At 33.2% G+C, this 20542-nt stretch overlaps 1 protein-coding gene and 1 long non-coding RNA gene across 2 annotated transcripts; one reads left to right on the plus strand and one right to left on the minus strand.

Annotated features, from left to right (window-relative positions):
* Positions 1–4272: 4272 nt before the first annotated feature.
* On the plus strand, positions 4273–5945 carry LOC120122808 (protein SHI RELATED SEQUENCE 1-like). Its single transcript, XM_039141888.1, has 2 exons — positions 4273–5241; positions 5474–5945. The coding sequence occupies exons 1-2, from the start codon at positions 4683–4685 to the stop codon at positions 5893–5895; spliced, it is 981 nt and encodes a 326-aa protein (XP_038997819.1). The 5' UTR covers positions 4273–4682; the 3' UTR covers positions 5896–5945.
* Positions 5946–11784: 5839 nt separating this feature from the next.
* Positions 11785–18857, minus strand: LOC120122636. The gene is made up of 5 exons (XR_005516097.1): positions 18788–18857; positions 18537–18709; positions 12876–12966; positions 12643–12791; positions 11785–12053 (listed from the first exon to the last, which is right to left on the minus strand). It is a non-coding gene; the product is annotated as an uncharacterized LOC120122636 (long non-coding RNA).
* Between the last annotated feature and the right edge of the window lie 1685 nt (positions 18858–20542).

The raw sequence follows: 20542 nt of genomic DNA on the forward strand, positions 1-20542 counted from the left end.
ATATGAACATTCATTGTCGAAGGATTAAGAGTCTATAAACATATATTACATTGTATTCATCCTAAATTTATCAAAAACAAATTATAGATATTTTCTTTCGTCTTGTAATATGTATTAATTTAATTTTTATATAAGTTTTTTATCAATTAAATTTATCTTGTCACTTCAACGAGTGATTATTGAGTTAATTTGTCGATCTACCATTGTTTCGTACCATCAATTTGATTATTTTATTTTAATAAGTACTTCCAATCACCATAAATATGTCGTGACTAAAGTGTGATAAAACCAGCTATCAACATGTTATATGTTCTATTATTATGTAAGTGTTAATAATACTATCAGTTCGACTCTCTCACTTTGATAAGTACTCGCAATCACCACAAATATGATATAGTTAAATTATAATAAAGTAAGTTATCAATGTGTTATCATGTTCTATTATTATGTTAGCATTAACGGCTTTTATCTTTCACCATAAATATGTCATGATTAAATTATAATAAAATCAGTTATCAACGTCTTATAATGTTTTGTTATTATGTAAGTGCTAATAATTTTTATATTTTATCGTTAATAATAGTATTTATTTATATACTTTGTTTTATTTTATTGAATTATTTGATTGAATTTTCTGATTCTTTCTTTGCGATCTTATTTTATAGAAAGAATAAAATAATACAAACAATATATTATTTTTTAACATTTTGCTATGTTCTCATGAGAATATATATCCTATTTCAGTTTGGATAAATTCATCTAAATATTATTTAAATGATGATCATTTAAAAAACATGTTATCCTTTATATAGTTAGATTCACCACTTATTATATATTATATTTCAATTAATAGTTGTTAATTATTTTGTATTTGAATATTAATTAAACAGACTAGAAAGGGTAAAAAATCAAGAATAAACTCATGTAAGAAGTCAAATTACATAGATAGAAATGAATAGTATATAATTATTGTAGAAATTAATGGGATAAAGTACACAAATAGTTCACCGAGTATAGGGCGTTACTTTATCGAGTATCTTGACTATTAAAAGTTATAAAATGATCATCCGACGATAGGGTGATGTTTTCTTGAGTCCATCGACTATTAAACATTACAAAATGATCACCCCCGACTATTTATATGTTCTAAACTCATCATTTTCCGTTAAAAAAACAGCGTTTATTTGAGATGGAAGTTAACCTACTAATTGATATATGATAAATTCATATTTCAGTAATGTCTACTGGCACTGTCGTTGCTTTTAAGCATTGACTCAACGATTTAAGCACTAGATTAACGATATAATGTAAACATATAATCGATCCTACAACTCAAATGATTATGATATTATATTTTATTACACCTCAGTTAACATGTTTACGTCTAGTTCAGACAACCACCATTATTTTAACATAAAATGACGAGTTTAGAACATATGAATAGTCATATGATTATTTTATAACTTTTAAAAGTCGATAGACTTAACAAGGCAGAACTCTATGTCGAGAGTTCATTTGGTAACTTTTAATAGTCGAGGGACTTATCAAAATAATACCCTATAATCGGGGACTATTTGTGTATTTATCCAAATTAATAATAATAATTAAAGGGGGGAAAGGCAGAAGGCAGGGTAGCGCAATGTTCCCCTGTAACTCCACAATTTACACCTGAATTACTGACACATGATTAACATTAATAACAGTTTTAAGAAATCGATAAAATATTTCACTGTCCTCTATTCCGCCCAAATCTCTCTACATTAGTAAACTAATCGCAAATTTCAATTGTTATTATTTTTCAAAAATTGTGTTTCAATTGACAGATATGCCCTTATGATAGACAGGCGTCTTAAAAAAATATTTTTGTTATATTTTCTTTTACTCAAAGATCCTGTTGGAGTGCAACTTATACGATGAAATATCGCTCGAAATAGATAATCACTGTCTTGTTAAACTCATTAGCGAAGAAGTAATCACTAATTTATATTATTTTTAATTATTATAATTTTAATATAAAACTTTTGTTATATTAATTTGAATTAAATTTAAGATTTCATTGTCATATTTGAATTTTATTATTGGAATTTATTTTATATATTATTTTTTTAGAATTTAAATGGAGGCACTTTTTATTTTTTGTATAGAGTATTTTTGCTGATTAGGACGACACTTGAGTAAAACGCTTTATGTATAACATATCTTTTTATCACGTAATAAATATGAGTGTTAAATCGAAATTAATTAAGAATGATTGTTGTTTAATAATTAATTGTTTTGGGTAATACTTGGTAAAATTACAATAAAAAAACGGTGGAGAATTTGATTTACAGCTCCAATATAAATTATTCATGCACTTACATTATATTAATTTATTAAAAAGTTAATCTAAAATAGAAGAGAATAAGAATAAGAAACAGAATTCGAATTTGCAAGACACAACTATAAATTATAATAAAAAATTTCAATCAAATGAATTTAAATTTTTAGCATCTTAATAATTTACTTTATATAGAATTTAACGCATATACTTGTTCTATTTTTAATTTATTATACGTAAATAGTTTCATCAAAATGATTTAAATTTTCAATTCTAAAGGAAGTTTTAGAAATTAAATTGTTTTTTTATTAATTTAAAGTAAATATAAGATAATATATGTTCAAAGATAACTCTCAACCATTTGATAATGAACGCTCATACTTTTAGCATTCATTATGCTCAAATCCAATAACTCAATAAATAATAATTATTCTTTTACTATCAATATCACTTAATTTGTGCATAAATTAAATCATTTTTAATTATCCCACGTATCGTTTAAATATTTAACCTAATTTCGCAAAGCAGAGAGAGTAATAATATTATAGTTTAGATAAAACGAAAATTTCAGTAAATATTAAAAATACATACCCATACAAATATGTAAATTTTTTTTAGGAAAACAAAATAACAAAAATAAATATACCCTAAATTTGGAATAATCGTAATGTAAAAATAAACTGAGATTATATGATAAAAAGTTAAAATTTAGATTAACCTATTCAAATGTACTCTGTTTAAAAGTAAATCCTACGCATCAAAATGATAGATAAAGGGGAGTATAATCATGAGTAAGAAATAGGTAAAATTTGATTTGATTTGAAAAAAATGATTTTTTATTTTTAAATTATTCAAAATAATTTATTTGAGTTTGTTTAAATTATCAAGTTAATTTTTAAGTTTAAGTCAAGTTAAAATTTTAAAATTTTGAGTTTAATCAAGTATTTAACAATTTTAAGATTTGGTATATGATTTTTTATTTATTCAATTTTACTCCTTTATTTTAAGTGAACTTTTTTTTATTAAATTTGAACACCGTACTTAAACTATTATAAAATAATTGTATCTTCAATTTTTTTTAATTTTTTTTCAATTTGTTTTTTTCTTAATTTTACATGATTTCTTCATTCCTTTATTTATTTTAAGTCCACATTGATCAAATTTGAACTATAAGTTCCTCTACTACTATAAAATACTTTTGTACCTTTAATTTTTATTTTCAAATAAAAATTTACACTTTTTTTAATTTAGTCCTTTAATTTTATTTTTATTTAAATTGATATTTTAATTAAATTGTTTTACATATTATTTATTCTTATTAATTTCTTAACTCATTTATACTTCTATCAACCTTACCTTAAAATTCTTTTGTTGAAAACTAATATTATAAACATATTTTATAATTTTAAATTATATTAATTTATTAAATAATATTATAATATGAAAAAAATGTTTAAAATATATACATCTTATATAATTAGAAAAAATCAATAAATTAAAATTCATTAGTACTACATATTATAAATAATTATGATTAAATTTATATAAAAATTTGAATCAACTCAAATTTTTTCATAAAATATAAATTAAAATTTAAACAATTTAATTTTTTTTAACTCGACTTGGTTAAATTTATACAAAGTAATTTAAATCGAGCCAAAAATTAGAAAAAAGACAAGGTAGCGGGTTTCAAGGGAAAAGCTGGACGGGCGACACGTGGAAAATTTCTGACCGTTAGACGAGAATGAGAAGTGGGGCTGGGCAGCGGTTGATCTTTGGATTTGGAGTTGACATGACATCTGACTTAGCCAAACTAAGAGAGAAAGACAGTTGTTAGTGAAAAGAAAGAGAAACCCAACAACTGTTTATAGAAACAAAAGTAAGGCAAACTGCTCTTTCGTTTATATTTACAATTAATAAACCAATTACTATTCCCTTTCTGTTTCTGGGTTTGTTTGTTCATCAGAGAGAGAGAGAGACACACACACAAGAAACCTTCGTGAAATCAGAGGAAAAGGGAGACGGGTTTATGAGAATCGAATTAAATTAGGGTTTTACAGCAGAAGAAAGAGAAGAAGAGCATGGCGGCGCTTGCAGAAAAGAGCTGTAAATTCTCGGGTTGTTGCTTTGTTTCTTAAATGCCCCCTCTTTTCAATACTGAGAAAAAAAAACAATTAAAGTGAAAGGGCCAGAAGATAGCACGAGGGGGGACAGCCTGCTGCAGCGAAAACAAAAATAAAAAACCAACGAAGTTGTTAAAGAGACGAGAGGATTTATGTAACAAATACACGTGTTGTTGGGGAGATTTTTATGATATGGATTGTCTGTCACAATTGAGTTCCGGAAGAGGTTTAGAGAAGGAGAAATGGCGGGCTTCTTTTCACTAGGAGGAACTAACACCCAACAGGGCAATACGCCGACCGAAATACAACCCGAGAGCTGGTTTTGGTACAGAAATGAAGATGTTCCTTACAAGGGTTTCGAACTATGGCAGCAGCAGCAACAACAACAACAAGATCTTTATGCGTCGGCAGCTGGGTTAGGGGTTGGTCCTAGTAGGACTTCGATTAACTTTTCTGATGATTCTTCGTCGAGATCCGGTTTCATGATGATGAGAAGTGGTGGTGGTGGTAGTAGTGGTGGAGGAGGAGGGGTTATAAGTTGCCAGGATTGTGGCAACCAAGCTAAAAAGGATTGCCCTCACATGCGGTGTCGAACTTGTTGTAAAAGCCGAGGTTTTGATTGCCAAACTCACGTCAAGAGTACTTGGGTTCCTGCTTCTAAGCGCCGTGAAAGGCAACAACAACTTGCTGCTTGGCAGCAACAGCAACAACTTCAGCTTCGAACAGAGAATCCCAGAAGACATCGAGAGAATCGTCCCTCGTCTTCCCTTGCCTACACTCGTTTACCCACTAACGCGTTAGGTACAGTGTTACAAACACTGTTTTTTAGTAATCCTGACGAGGTTTTTTACAGTTAAAAAATATTCTCCCCTCTTTTCAATGATATATTTCCACCTTTCTCCCCCATTGACATTTGTTTATATTATGATAATCCCTTTGTTTCCACATATAATCATGAAAAAATGGAAACCCCAAAATTTCTGTACTTTGCATACATGATATCTGATGAAGGGTTGAGTTTGTTGTTTTTTAGGGTTAGAACCAGGGAATTTCCCAGCAGAAGTGAACTCTGAAGCCGTGTTTCGGTGCGTGAGAGTGAGTAGCATTGAAGATGCCGACGATCAGTACGCTTATCAGACGTCTGTGAACATCGGGGGTCACGTTTTCAAGGGAATTCTTTACAATCAAGGCCCTGAAAGTGGATACGACATGGTTACACCATCAGCAGCAGCCGCTGGTGAGACTTCTTCTGGAGCTAGGGTGGTTCAACCGCTGAATCTCATCACTTTCGGCCCTACCGCAGCGGCCACCAACACGGCTACTATTGTAGCCTCCGCAGGTGGTAGCGGTGCTTCTTCATCGGCGACCGCACTTTTAGACCCTTCCTCTCTCTATGCAACTCCACTCAACTCTTTCATGGCCGGTACGCAGTTTTTTTCAAATCAAAGATCTTAAAAAAAGAAAAAGCAAAAAAAAAAAAGCACACCCACAATCTTTTTTCCTTTCTTCCACGTCTCTTCTTCTTGTTCACTTGTTTCTCTAATCATGTCACCTTCGTGTCATTGATAATTAAGTACTACGAAATTTGACATCCACCATTTGGGATAGGTAGTTGTTAAAGAGAGAGAAAGAGAGAGTGAAGGAAATGCGGGAGATGTATGTTCTTTTTTTGCAGTACAAATTAGAACGCTTTTGGATCAAATCATCAATATAAATTATTCTTCTGTTTCTTCTTCTACACCATATTTTCCCACTTGAATCAAATCACAAAGCTTTTTGTTTGCGAAATGAGCACAACATTGTGGCGTGGTGAGCGAGTATTTAATATTCTTGGTCGAATTTACGGATTCCCATTGCACTTTCTGGTTTCTTTTGAACTTTGAGGGAAGCTGCATAAAAATCCAAATGTCTTTTGTTCCCCTATCTAATTTCCTGTGATGGTCATCGTCGTCAATGTTTTTATTTTGATTCAACATGCATTAAGCTTGAATGTGATGCGATTTCTTTGTTGATAAAATGGGAAATGTTTCTTATTATCTGCTCGTTCTTTTATTGCCTTCCTGCAAACTAACCTGCTGATATTTATTACATACACGTTGTTTACTCTTGTTCATCTCTATGTAAAAGATCTTAATAAAAAGAAATAGTTTTGGTTTGGTTTGGTTTGGTTTTGTGTTTCTTCTAAGTTCCCAAAGATTGATTTATAAGCATTGGGTTAACAGATCTATAATAATATTTATAGTATTTGTTTTTGGGATTTGGGAAGGGTTTTTTTGTTCTTACATGCTTTGTCTAGGACCTGATAGTTGAGTGTTGAATATAAGTGTGTATATATATATATTCTCGTTTATTTATTGCTAATCTCAGTCTATTTTATTCATTCAACGGTTTTAAATCTATGTAAAACTATTGTGTAATTGAATCCCATCCCTGTATATATAAGCTTGTTATAGTGTTAGACACTGGTATTTTAGGCAAAATGGAGAGTTCTAGTTACATAACATTTAACTTAAACATTAGTGATTGTATAAAGCAGAAGCTGTTTATCCTTTGATTTCCTTTTCCCCCTTTTTTATGTTGATTGTTTTCCTACGGCACCAATTATAGCTTCAGAAGTGGAAACTTCTTAATCACACAAACTTGTAAAAGTAGAAAATTTCAGAACTGAAATTATGTAGCTTTCCACCTAAAGGGAAACTGGTGTTAAAAGTACAAGGATGGAACCGACCATTAGTCTGGTTAGTAGAACTGCCATGGATTAATCAAATATGGTTGAACTTGACCTTATTTTGAATCTTCATAAAGCCATGAACTGCAGAACAAAACGCAAAGCAAAGGATTAGGTCATTTTTGTTTTCTATTCATTGTACTGATATATTAACTGCTGCTTGTTGATTACTCTCTTAGAGATGTGAGATTAAACAAGCAGTTCAGTTTCCACTTGCATTGTTTCTTGATTTTGAAGTATGCTTGGATATATGTTCAAAATAGCAGGAAATCTTTAATTTTTAACTGGACCGGTATATTTATCTGCAGGCTATCTGTATTCTTACAATGCTTCGATATGCTATGGAATGTTTGCATTTTGTATTGGCGTGCATGAATACTGAAACTGCTTGTTGTTTTCTTGGAAATGAAGTAGTGGAAATTTGGTGGTTTCATTTGTCTGGATAGTTGGGAACTAAGAAACAAGCAAAACCCAATAATTGGCTTTTTGAGTGAGCACATCTGTCGTTTTGTTTTAGTTTTCATTGCATGTAGGGACCGAATTTAATGGATTGTTATAACAAGGGAACAAGGTGGCTACAATATTAAAATAATGTTTCATATCTGTCTGTTACGTTTATATATATGTATATATTAATGGATTCATTGAAAATATGTTTGCCTTTAGGGTTGAAGGGGAAATATTAGTATTTGAAAGGCAAGAAATATAATATACATACTGTTTTCTGAAACTGCATTAAGCTGGAATATTCCCGGTGCTGATGATTGAATGATGTGAATTTTCGCACTACCCGACTGCTACAAAACTAAATACTCTGTTTGAGTTCTATCAATTATTTTTTCCTTGAAAAGACCTCACAAAAAACGAAACTTGTAAAACAAATCATAAATACGAAAGGAGATGTGCTGGTGCAGCTGCAACTGCAACTTTACCCGTGAGTTTTTGGAGTATCTGAGACCGTCTCCCCATGCTCCCAGCCGCTTTCGATTTTTCTCGGATTCTCAAGTTGAGAAGACAACAAGGAATAATATTTATCTATGTTGTTCGATATAATATCAAACTCTCTTTTTGTGCAGCAAGTCATAACTTTCGTCAATTCACTGAATGATAGAATAGCCAAAGAATAATGGGAATGTATATATTCTATTTCTTTGTGCTGCTGTCATTCTACACATCGGGTCATGCGGTGAATTCACCATAAGTTATGATTCATGATGTGCCATTTTTCTTAGTTTATGAATTTTAAAAAATCCCAGATGGTTTAACCTTTTCGTTGTGTTTACTTGATAGTCCTGACGTCCAATTAGCCTCAGCAAACTGTAGTCCACAGACACGAGAGAAGAAGAGCATAGAACTGAGAGCCGGGTTGGGCGTTTGTAGTTTGGAGCTAAGTGAAAGAAACTCGGCAGAGAATGAGAACACCAATGATTAACCACATCAACCAGTCCTTTGTTAGAATTGAAAGGCTTAAAATAAAGACCAAAAAAGTCATCTAAGACCACTGGGATTTGTTATGACACATCGAGGCACTGGAAAGGAACCCCCTGTATGGCCACTGACCACCACTGAGCAGAGAGGTAAATCTTGTGCAGAAAAGAGGGTTCCCGAAACTGGCTTTACAACCATTACTTTGCTCAGCTTGCGGTCTGTCAAATAAAAATAGAAAAAAGAACAAAAAACAAATGCCCTTACAGTCTGTGGTGAGGCTCTGGATTTGATGGGGACAGTCTTCCCTAGAAAAGGCAAAAACAAAAGGGTATAGCTGCAAAATGGTCCAGATTTATAATGAAGCTGCTGTAATCCATAAAAACAAAAGGGTATTTGCATGATTATAGAACAGGTTCAGATAATGTTTGCTAATACTTTTAGAAAACCAGTAAAATAGCTTTAAAAAAGTGGCCTAAAATCTGCCTCTGGGTGTTGGAAACGACGGACACTTCTTTTAATAGCATGATGTTTGCCTCTTATGTGGACCAAAAATCTAAACTCCTTTTGCCCATTGTCATCTTCCAACTTGCCTTGCAATCGGGACCGATGTTTGGAGCAGACAGAGCTTAATGGATTTGCCTTTGTCCAAACTTTAAGCCACCAAAGATCAAACAAAAAATGCCTCTAATGTTCGATTTAATAATTAGTTTAGTCATATTCCTTTTTAAAGTATTTTGATCACAACATTCAATTTTAGAACAAAAATACCCCTCAATTAATTGAAATTATTAGTTAATAAACTATCAACGTAATTTATTTATCCTAAAATGAAATGTTAAGAATTAAAATGTTTCATAAAAAAATAAAACTTAAAATGACTATTAAATCAAATGTTATATTTTTACTAACATTTTAGGTTAAACGCAAACTAAAATATTACCTTTTTACTAACATTTTCGGATGAACTTAAAATGTTAAGAAGAATGTAATATTTTCGGTTCAATCGAAAATATTAGAAAAAAGTAACATTTTAGTTGCTCTCAACATAAAATATTATGATTTTTATCATATTTTCGATTGCACTCCGAAATCATCATTTTTTAACCTTAAATTAGACTACCGATCTTTACACTTTCTAGTATTTCTTATATGCCATAAAGATGGAAAGTTTCTTCCTATCAAATTCTATTATGCTTAAATTTATATCTTCTCTCTTTTTTTAAATAACAATCTAATAAGACTTTGATAAATTTATTTTTATATTCAGATTAATAAATCCAAACAGTCCATATTTATAAGTATTTTAATTAAAATGTCAATGTAATTTTTCATAAAGCACCCCTTTGAAGAGCTATTTCTCTATAATGAAAAATCCATTAGATAAACATGTGACATTATAGAAGTACATGGTTAACTTAAAAGTATATAGTTAATCAACGATCATTTAATCTAGTGAGATAGTTCATTAGGTCCTTTAAATAATATTCAAATTTTATTTTTATTTTTGTGAACGAAACAAACTGGATTGAAAAATTTTCTCATAATGGTCATCTACAATATTATATTCAAATTACTTGATCAATAAGTCAAATACCGATTTATATTGTTAACAATGTTAACTATTTTATCATTTTATCAATGTTAATGTGAACTATTTTGCTGTTTTACAGTTTTGGAGCTTCTATTCTGCCCCAAAACAATATAGTTTTAGGGCGGTATTTAAACCCCCATAATCCTTTTTTTCTTCTCATGTTCTCACATTTCCTTTTTCTTTTAATTTCCCTTTTTTGTATAGTTTTTTCAAAATTATTTACCGTCAGTCTTATTGATAAGTCATTTGGTCATTGATTATCACTATCGGCGATCGCCTTAACTCAAAACTTGCATTCATCTTGTTTTCGATGCCCTTATCACTAATGTGTCCTTCGATTTCCGAAAATCTATCCCTTTAATCGCATATCTAAGATCAACCCTTCAATTTCTTCTATCATCCACCGTTCGATGCTTTTATTTTCGAGCTATATTACTCTTGCCAACATGAGGAGTATTCCCACCATCGGGATCTCAAAGGCAAAGCCTTATTCATGAAAAACACAAACCCTAACTTTCATATTTCCTTCCATTTACTTTTCTTTCCGTATTAATTTTAGACCGTGTTGCTTTAAAGGTCGAGGTTAGATCGTTCATGAAAGACAATCGTCGTCGATAACCCTATTGGTGCTACTGCTGAAGACACCAACCGTTCGTCTGCCCCCGACTGCTGTCAAGCTTAGGCTCGCCATTTGGGGTGAAGCAAAGGTTGAATTCAGATTCAAAGAATTAAAATATGTTTTTAGTTTTAACGGTAGTCGATAACAATGATCAGTGTGGCGTCTAGTCTAAAAGATTAATAAAAAAAACGTCAAGTCAACCCACAAATAGATAAAACAGTCAAGTGATTAAAATAAAAAATAATTCAAAAGTTCAGTGATTAAAATGAAAATTCTAAAGTTTAGTAATCAAAATAGAAATGAGAAGAAAGTTGAGTGATGATTTTTTTTATTTTACCCTTATTTTATTTAACTTTAGCTGCTTTTGTGGAGAACTTTTTTCGCAACGTTTGGTTTACCATGTGTTTTTAGATTGGTTTCATTCTGGTGTAAAATGTTAGGTATATGTCTTCTGTACAAAAATAAGTATTTTTTATTCCATTAATACGAGTTAGATACGTTTCTGGTTGGTTTCACCTTTTCGATTTATTTTAATAGTATGAGGTGATTACAAAGTAGTAACTGACTGATCTTAAAATTAATTGACCGATTATCCAATAGAATTTCGGTTCGATCGATTAATTCGATTAAAACTGAAATTTAAACACCTTTACTTTTAACCATTAAAGTCACTTAACAGATTCAATTTTCGAACTTTAATGAAATTTTATTATGATTGTTAAATAATAATAATTAATGTAGGTTAGGTTTATTCCCAAGTCTCAAATCTCAATAGGCCAACGCTAAAGATATCATAGATTCAACGGATATCCCATTAGGTTTTGGATTACCGCCCCTTTACTGCCCAAGGAACAAAAAATGGTGGCACATGCATCCTCGTTATTGTTAAGAAAGTAAGAAACAGTACAGATAATGAAAAGAACCAAACATTTTTATTGTGAATTGTAAAGGGAGTCATTACTATAAAGAACAGAACATTTTGTTACGAAGCTGGTTGTCGTCCCAAACTAAGACTTTCTGAAGTCCAGCATGAGGAGCAATAATCCAAAGTAGTCGAACCCGTAGGCTAATTTGATGAACATAAGCTTGAAATTCGTCCATGGAGGATACCTTGGTTCCAGTTCAGGGTAGAAGGCTCTCTGTAACACAGATTTCTCATGGCTGAAAGTGTCGAATGAGTACTTCCCATGGTACCTTCCAAACCCACTTTGTCCCACCCCTCCAAATGGCAGTGAATCGCATAGGAACTGTACACACACATTGTTAACATTTAACATGTCAATACATAAAGAATTTGATTATAAAAATTTGATTACTATCAGTGACGGACCTAAAAATACTTTTCAAGGTGACCACATATATATTAACAACATAAAATTTTTATATAGGGTGGTTGGTACAGCAGGTAAAATAAATAATTAATTAACTAAAGAAAATCATAATTCATGGTGGAAATAAATGGATCTCCCCACTGCTTACCATTAGTTTAGACGATACATATCAGTTCAAATTTTAGTGTGATATTTAAAATATGTGGATCAAATGGTAAACACATATATTTGATGCATTGACAGTTTGATCTAACATGCTAAAAAGTACCATGTTGTCTATTTCATTTAACACTTCGTATCTAAGTTGTCCATTTGATAAGTATACACATATAGAAAGATTGAATAATACATTGCTGATACTTTGATGAGTCGATTAGAATGTTTCCGAAATTTAAGATCAATTTAAAGCTTGTGTGATAGTTTGGGGATTTTTGCTGCAACTAAATATAGCATTTGCTTGACAGAAATACATTAGAAGTTCGAATAGAAGGTGAATAAATAATACCTGAATCATGGAGTCATTGAATGTTACAGATCCCGAAGAAGTTTCTGATAAAATTTGTTTCTTGAAGGTTTCGTCCTCAGTAAAAGCACAAATAACAAGAGGGTTTGGCTTGGAGTTGATGAATTCGATGCTTTCTTCAATTTTTTCAGCTATACAACAATGGTGACTTTCTTTAGAACAAACATTCTGCAGGAGGAAAATTAACAAGAAAACTGAAGTGGAGAATCTCTCACTGTAATTATTGGAAGCAATGGGCCGAAGATTTCTTCATTCATGAGCTCAGAATCAAGTGGTGGATCTAATAAGATTGTTGGCTCAATGACACTGTAAAAAAGTGATAAATTTACATTAAATAAGAATAAATGCTTCGAAATCCAAATGAGCTAAATGATTCAGCTAACTTAGGGGTTGTTTTGTTTGCCTCTTAATGGAACCATTCAGCGTTGAATGTTGAACGGTTCAGCATTCAGCACGTTTGTTTCGTACCTCTGAATGATTCAGTGATGACTGATTCAACAAAACAGTGCTAAATGATTCAACACAGAAGTACATTCTGAATGATTCAGAGCTATTATCAAACAACATGTCACATTCAGAGCTAATTCATACAGAGCCTCTGAATCATTCAACATTTGAATCATTCAGCGCTTAATCATTTTGAAGTAAACAAACAACCCCTTAATGCCATAAATAAGCTCTATGTACTTATAGATAAAGGTGACTATTTTAAAATAAATGAAGAGTTTAAGAAGAAATTTTTTGAAAAGTCAAAGCATTTTCGGTGGTGCAAGTTGTTGCACCAAAAGCACCGAAAGCACCGAAAATGCTTTGTCAAAATTCGATGCATAAAGTTTTGAAAAAAATGGTAAAATCTTAAATTTAGTCATTATACTATAGGGTATATATAAGATTAGTCCTTAAGTTTCAACTATAAATACCCTAGCTTATTTAGCTTCAAAATCATCCCAAATCATTCTAGCTTTCTCCCAATACTAGAGAATTTAGAGAGTTTCTTGAGAGTTGTTTTCTTCTTTTTTATCAATAGAGAATTATCATTGTTTTCTCCTTGGTAGATCGAGAGAAGTTGTAATTCTTATTTTTTCATAGTGAAATTCTTCTACCGTTGCCCGTGGTTTTTACCCTATATTATTTAGGGGGTTTCCACGTAAATTTTATGTCTCTTTTATCTTCATTTTTATTTTCTCAAATTATCAGTTGCGATTTTGCTCTATCCGATAGCCGTCTTCCGCAACAATTGGTATCCGAGCCAGATTTGAGTATGTTATATCTGCTTATTTTCTTTGTGGTTTCCACCAAAAGGTGGATCCTCCAACATAAGAAAGTAATAAGATATTACCCATTCTTTGAAGGTTACAGATAATTATTCACGATAGTGAAATAGTGGGAGCTACCCGTAATAGAAGCTATGACAACAAAATTTGATATTGAAAAATTTAATGGGAGAAATTTCTCATTGTGGAAATTGAAGATGAAGGTCATCCTGAGGAAAAACGGTTGTCTAGCAGCTATCAGTGAAAGGCCAGTAGATTTCACAGATGACAACAAATGGATCGAGATAGACGAGAATGATATGACAAACTTTCATCTAGCAATAGCAGATGAAGTATTTTCAAGCATCGAGGAGGAGAAGATAGCTAAGGAGATATGAGATCATCTCACCAAATTGTACGAGGCCACATCGTTGCACAATAAAATTTTCCGTAAAAGGAAATTGTACACTCTATGTATGTCAGAATCTACTTCAGTGACGGAGTACTTAAACACATTGAACACTTTATTTTCTCAGCTTACATCCTTAATATGTACAATAGAATAATAAGAACGGACTGAACTTCTACTTCAAAGTCTACATGATTCGTATGATCAACTCATCATCAACTTGACAAACAGTAATGTCGCCAGTCTAGTCTTCGATGACGTTGCAACTACTGTTCTAAAAGAAGAAAATCGATGCAAGAACAAGGAAGACAGACAAGTAAATCTGCAACAAGCAGGAGCGTTGACAATGATGAGAGGGAGATCAACAGAATGTGGCCAAAGTAGCAGTTACAAACATGGTAGATCGAAGTCAAGAAGCAAAAAGAATTTAAAGTGCTACAACTGTGGAAAGAAGGGTTACTTGAAGAAAGATTGTTGGAGTCTAAATAAAAATTCCAATCCACAAGGCAATACCGCAAACACTTCAGATGATGGAGATGCTCTATGTTGTGAAGCGTCAACCACCGTGGAAGGCAGAAAAAGATTTGCAGATATATGACTCATTGATTCGAGAGTGACATATCATATGACCTCAAGAAGAGAATGATTCCATCATTATGAACCTATCTCAGGAGGATCTGTGTATAGTTGCAATGATCATGCTTTACAGATCGTTGGTGTGGGAACCATCAAATTGAAGATGTATGATGGAACAATTAAAGTTGTTCGAGATGTGAGCCACGTGAAAGGCCTGAAGAAAAATTTATTATCCTATGGATTGTTGGATAATAATGCAAGCAAAATTGAAACATGGAAATGAATCATGAAGGTGTTCTGTGGAGCACTTGTGGTGATGAAAGGTGAAAAGATAGCAGAAAACTTGTACATGCTGAAGGGAGAGACTTTGCTAGAAGCAGAAGCCTCTGTTGCCTCATGTAGTTCAGATTCTTCAATGCTATGGCATCAGAAACTTAGACACATGTCAGAACAAGGAATGAAATTCCTTGTGGAGCAAAAGCTACTTCAAGGCTTAACAAAGGTATCACTTACTTTGTGTGAGCATTGCATAACAAGAAAGCAACACCGGTTGAAATTCAACACATCAAATTCTAGAGGCAAAAGTGTTCTAGAATTGGTTCACTCTGACGTATGGCAAGTACCAGTTACATCCCTAGGCGGAGCAAAATATTTTGTCTCATTTATTGATGACTACTCCAGGAGATGTTGGGTGTACCCTATTAAGAAGAAGCCAGACGTGTTTTCAACATTCAAAAACTTCAAACCGCGGGTGGAACTTGATTATGGAAATAAGATCAAGTGTTTCAGAACAGATAATGGAGGAGAATACATAAGTTAAGAATTTGGTGATTTTTGCAGGAAAGAAGGCATCAAAAGACAGTTCACAATGGCGAACACTCCTCAATAAAATGGAGTGACAAAGCGAATGAACAGAACCTTGTTAGAAAGAACAAGAGCAATGTTGAGGGATGCAGGCATAGAAAAATCATTCTGGGCATAAGCAGTTAATATCGTCTGTTATTTGGTGAATCGAGCTCCATCAACTGTAATAAAGCTAAAGACACCATTGGAGATATGGACTGGTAAACCAGCTGATTATTCAAACATCCATGTATTTGGAAGTATTATGTATGTGATGTACAACTCCTAAGAAATTTCAAAGCTGGATCTAAAATCCAGGAAATGCAAATTCTTGGGGTATGCTGATGGTTTAAAGGGGTATCACTTGTGGGATCCCACTGTCCGCAAAGTGATCATCAGTAGAGATGATATCTTTGTAGAAGATAAAATACAAAGAAAAGAAGACGATGATAGCGCTGAAAAGTCAGAGACTACACAAATACATACGGAAAAGGAGGTTGAACAAGGAGATTCTTCTGAAGTAGAAGCAGCACATGATGAACAAGAACCAGGGAGTTATGAAGCTCCAACAACTCGTCAATCAGATCGTGTGAGAAGACGTCCCAATTGGAACTCAGATTATGTTATAGAAGGTAATATTGCATACTGCCTTTTAATAGAGGACGGTGTACTATCAACATACCAGGAGACAATAAACAGCTCAGATGCTTCACTATGGATGATGGCGACGCAAGAAGAAATTTAATCCCTTCATAAAAATAATACATGGGACCTTGTACCACTACCACAAGGAAGGAAGCCAATTGGTAACAAATGGGTCTTCAAAATCAAGTGAAATGGTGACGATCAAGTGGAGAGGTATCGTTCAAGACTGGTGGTCAAAGGATATGCTCAAAAAGAAGGTATTGATTTCAATGAAATCTTTTCTCATGTGGTTCGACTAACAACAGTTCAAGTAGTCTTAGCAATGTGTGCTACATTGAACTTACATCTAGAGCAACTAGATGTTAAAATAGTTTTTCTTCATGGAAATCTTGAAGAAGAGATTTACATGCTCCAGCCTAAAGGTTTTGAAGAAGACGAAAAGAAGAACTTGGTTTGTAGGTTGAACTAATCTCTGTACAGTCTAAAGCAGTCGTCGAGGTGTTGGTATAAGAGATTTGATTCCTTCATTGTGTGTCTTGGATACAACAGACTTAATGCAGACCCTTGTGCTTATTTCAAGAGGTCTGGTGATAACGATTTTGTTATATTGTTGTTGTATGTGGATGACATGTTGGTTGCAGGACCCAACAAAGATCATATTGAAGAATTGAAGGCACAAATGGCTAGGGAATTTGAAATGAAGGACTTGGGATCAACAAACAAGATTATATAGATGCAAATTCACCGAGACAGAAGTAATATGAAGATTTGGCTTTCACAAAAGAATTACTTGAAGAAAATCTTGTCACGATTCAACATGCAAGATTATAAGTCAATTTCTACACTCTTCCTATTAACTTCAAATTATCATCCAGTATGAGTCATAGCAGTGAACAAGAGAGGATGGAGATGTCTCGAGTACCGTATGCATCATCAGTGGGAAGTTTAATGTTCGTTATGATATGCACAAGACCAGACATTTCATAAGCAGTGGGAGTGGTTAGTCGGTACATGGAAAATCCAGGCAAAGAGCATTGGAATACAGTAAAGAGGATCCTGAGATACATCAAAGGGACCTCAAATGTTGCATTATGTTACGAAGGATCAAACTTACTTATCAATGGGTATGTCAATTCTGACTATGCAGTGGATTTGAATAAAAGTAAATCTACTACAGGATATGTGTTCAAAGTTACTAGTGGAGCTGTAAGCTGGGTTTTAAAATTGCAGTCAGTTGTGGCTACTTCTACAACAGAGGCAGAATATGTAGCAGCTACACAAGCCAGTAAAGAAGCAATTTGGTTGAAGATGCTATTGGAGGAGCTTGGGCACAATCAAGAGTATGTCTCTCTATTTTGTGACAGTCAAAGCGTCCTGCATCTAGCAAGGAATCCAACATTTCATTCAAGGACAAAGCACATACGAGTTCAGTACCATTTCATTCGTGAAAAGGTGGAAGAAGTGATGGTAGATATGTAGAAAATCCATACCAAAGACAGGATAGCAAATTTTATGACGAAGGCGATCAATGTTGATATATTTACCTGTATCGGTCCTCTTGTGGCATGTCAGAGACATAAGCAACATAATGGTACAAGGTAGAAAGAATAGTGTGAATATATGATTGTTCCAATCAAATCTTCAAGTGGGAGATTGTTGAAAAGTCAAAGCATTTTCGATGGTGCAAGTTATTGCACCGAAAGCACCGAAAATGTTTTGTCAAAATTCAGTGCAGAAAGTTTTGAAAAAAATGGTAAAATCTTAAATTTAGTCATTGTACTTTATGGTCTTTATAAGATTAGTCCTTAAGATTCAACTATAAATATCCTAGCTCATTTAGCTTCAAAATCATCCCAAATCATTCTAGCTTTCTCCCAATACTAGAGAATTTATAGAGTTTATTGATAGTTGTTTTCTTCTTTTTTATCAAGAGAGAATTATCATTGTTTTCTCCTTGGTAGATCGAGAGAATTTGTAATTCCTATTTTCTCATAGTGAAATTCTTCTACCGTTGGCCGTGGTTTTTACCCTATATTATTTAGGGGTTTTCCACGTAAATTTTGTGTCTATTTTATCTTCATTTTTATTTTTTCAAATTATTAATTGCGATTTTGCTCTATTCTATATCCGCCTTCCGCAACAAAAATTACAGTTGTTCTTCATTCACTTAACCACCATAAACAATTGAGGATGCAGCATGGGGATCTTTCATGAGATTAACCAATCTTTGAAACTGGTGCTTGTTAACAATTCTGGAGATACTTTTCAACTCTTTGAGGTTATCACCATAAAACCTCTTGATACACTTCTTTAATATCTCAATCTGAAACCAAAAAAAGAATCCATGAATTCAAATTGAAATTCCATTCTCCTGTTCCATTAAAAATTCCATAGTTAATACCAGAGTATAAGCTAATTTCTCTTCCACAAGAACATAACCTATTGCAATGCAAGCTTGTCCAGTGAAAGGCCCCCACTTCCCTCTATAATTGTTTTAGCAGTCACATTGATACCATAAAGCAAATTACAGGCGTCAAGCCATTGACCCTCTTCATATATACATACATAAGGCTTTAAATGATACATAAAATAAGTAAAAATACCTTTCCTTTTGAAGGGTTGGAGAGAGTATTATGCACAATGGCATGGCATTTGCCACCAAGCTCTAAAGTAACCGGAGTCAAATGTTTTGCAGCTGCAGTCATGACCAAGCGACCAACTTGGACTCCCTACAGATAAACCAAAATCAGAAATATTTGTCGATTCCGATCGTCGGATACATTGGAATGTTTTTAAAGTGGAGGGAACTTATTACCGGTGAAGAATATTTTTGTCCCATTTCAGCTCAAGTAGTTGTTTACCTACATCTGCTCCACCACCGATGACCTTAATGGCTTTGTTGTCCAAGTATTGAGGAATGGCTTGAGTGAGAAAAGACATGCAAGCTGGGGCCATTTTCGATGGTTTTAGCAGCACCGTGTTCCCGGCAGATATTGCCCCGAGCCCCCGATCAATGGATCCAATGCCACCTCTGTAGCAAGAACAACATGAATATATGTTCGTCCCTTAAAAATTTTAAAACATTTGTGTATATGCTTAATTTGTCTGGGCCTATATCATGGGCAAATGAAAGTAGTTTTTGGGAGTTAAAAACCAGAAAAAAGATAGTGGGGAAATAACTACCAGAAACGTGGGACATTTAACCACTAAAAAAGAGAGCATTAGGGGGGCTACCAGAGAGGAACCAGAGGGAGGAAGAGCACAGAACAGGGGAGAGCACTGCATTTTTTTAGGGGATTCATTGTAACAAAAAACAGTGTAATCGTTCTCATTTTGACACGAAAAATACAAGGCAAACATAAGCAGTGTAAACAGCAGTCCTTTTCCCGTATTCGAAAGGGCGAGCAGTGTAACAAAGATTTTCCCTACTATTCTCGAAGCAATACAAATTTATTGAGGTATTTTTTATTTGTTTCAATTTTTGTTTTCCAGTGCCTTTGTGTGCGTTTAAGGATGAAATATTAGTAAAGAAGAAAGGGTTTTGGGGTTGAATTACTTGGGTTATAGGAAATCCGGTGGAGTTTAGTTGACTTCTCGTCGCCGTTAGGATTTCATTGTCGTAAAAAATTTGGGTTTAGTCTTAATGAGTCGAATGATTTCGAAATAAAATAGAAAATAGAGAAATCCATTTACCTTGTTATATTGAGTCTTCACCGGAGTAGGGAAGTAGTTTAGGTGTCACAGAAGTTTTGGGTGATCGGAGAAAGGGGCCATTGTTGAGCGGTGGCCAAAGAAGTTTTGAAGGCTTATGAGTATTGAGGGTTTCAATTAAGAGTAGCAGAGGAGTTTGACTATAGGCTATAGCTCGGCTACCGACAGTTCCAATCCCTATTATAGATGATAATGCAATATTGGATTAGAAAATAGAAAGCAAAAGTGATATGTCAGAGATGATGGCGTTGAGAGGCAATGTTTGAAATCCATGGCTGCGTGATGTGAGAGAAGAAGAGTTGTGCGGCCAAAGGGTAAATTAAACTTTAGTTTAGGTTTAGTTAGGTTTTGTATAATATCATTTGGATTAATTAATTTTTAGCCATTGTATTTCTTGGTGAAATCAGGTTTCTAGTCCTCAAATTTTAAGCTTGTTTTACACCTT

The sequence above is a fragment of the Hibiscus syriacus genome, unplaced genomic scaffold (assembly GCF_006381635.1).
Source record: "Hibiscus syriacus cultivar Baekdansim isolate YM2019G1 unplaced genomic scaffold, ASM638163v2 tig00110387_pilon, whole genome shotgun sequence".
NCBI classification, from domain to species: domain Eukaryota; kingdom Viridiplantae; phylum Streptophyta; class Magnoliopsida; order Malvales; family Malvaceae; genus Hibiscus; species Hibiscus syriacus.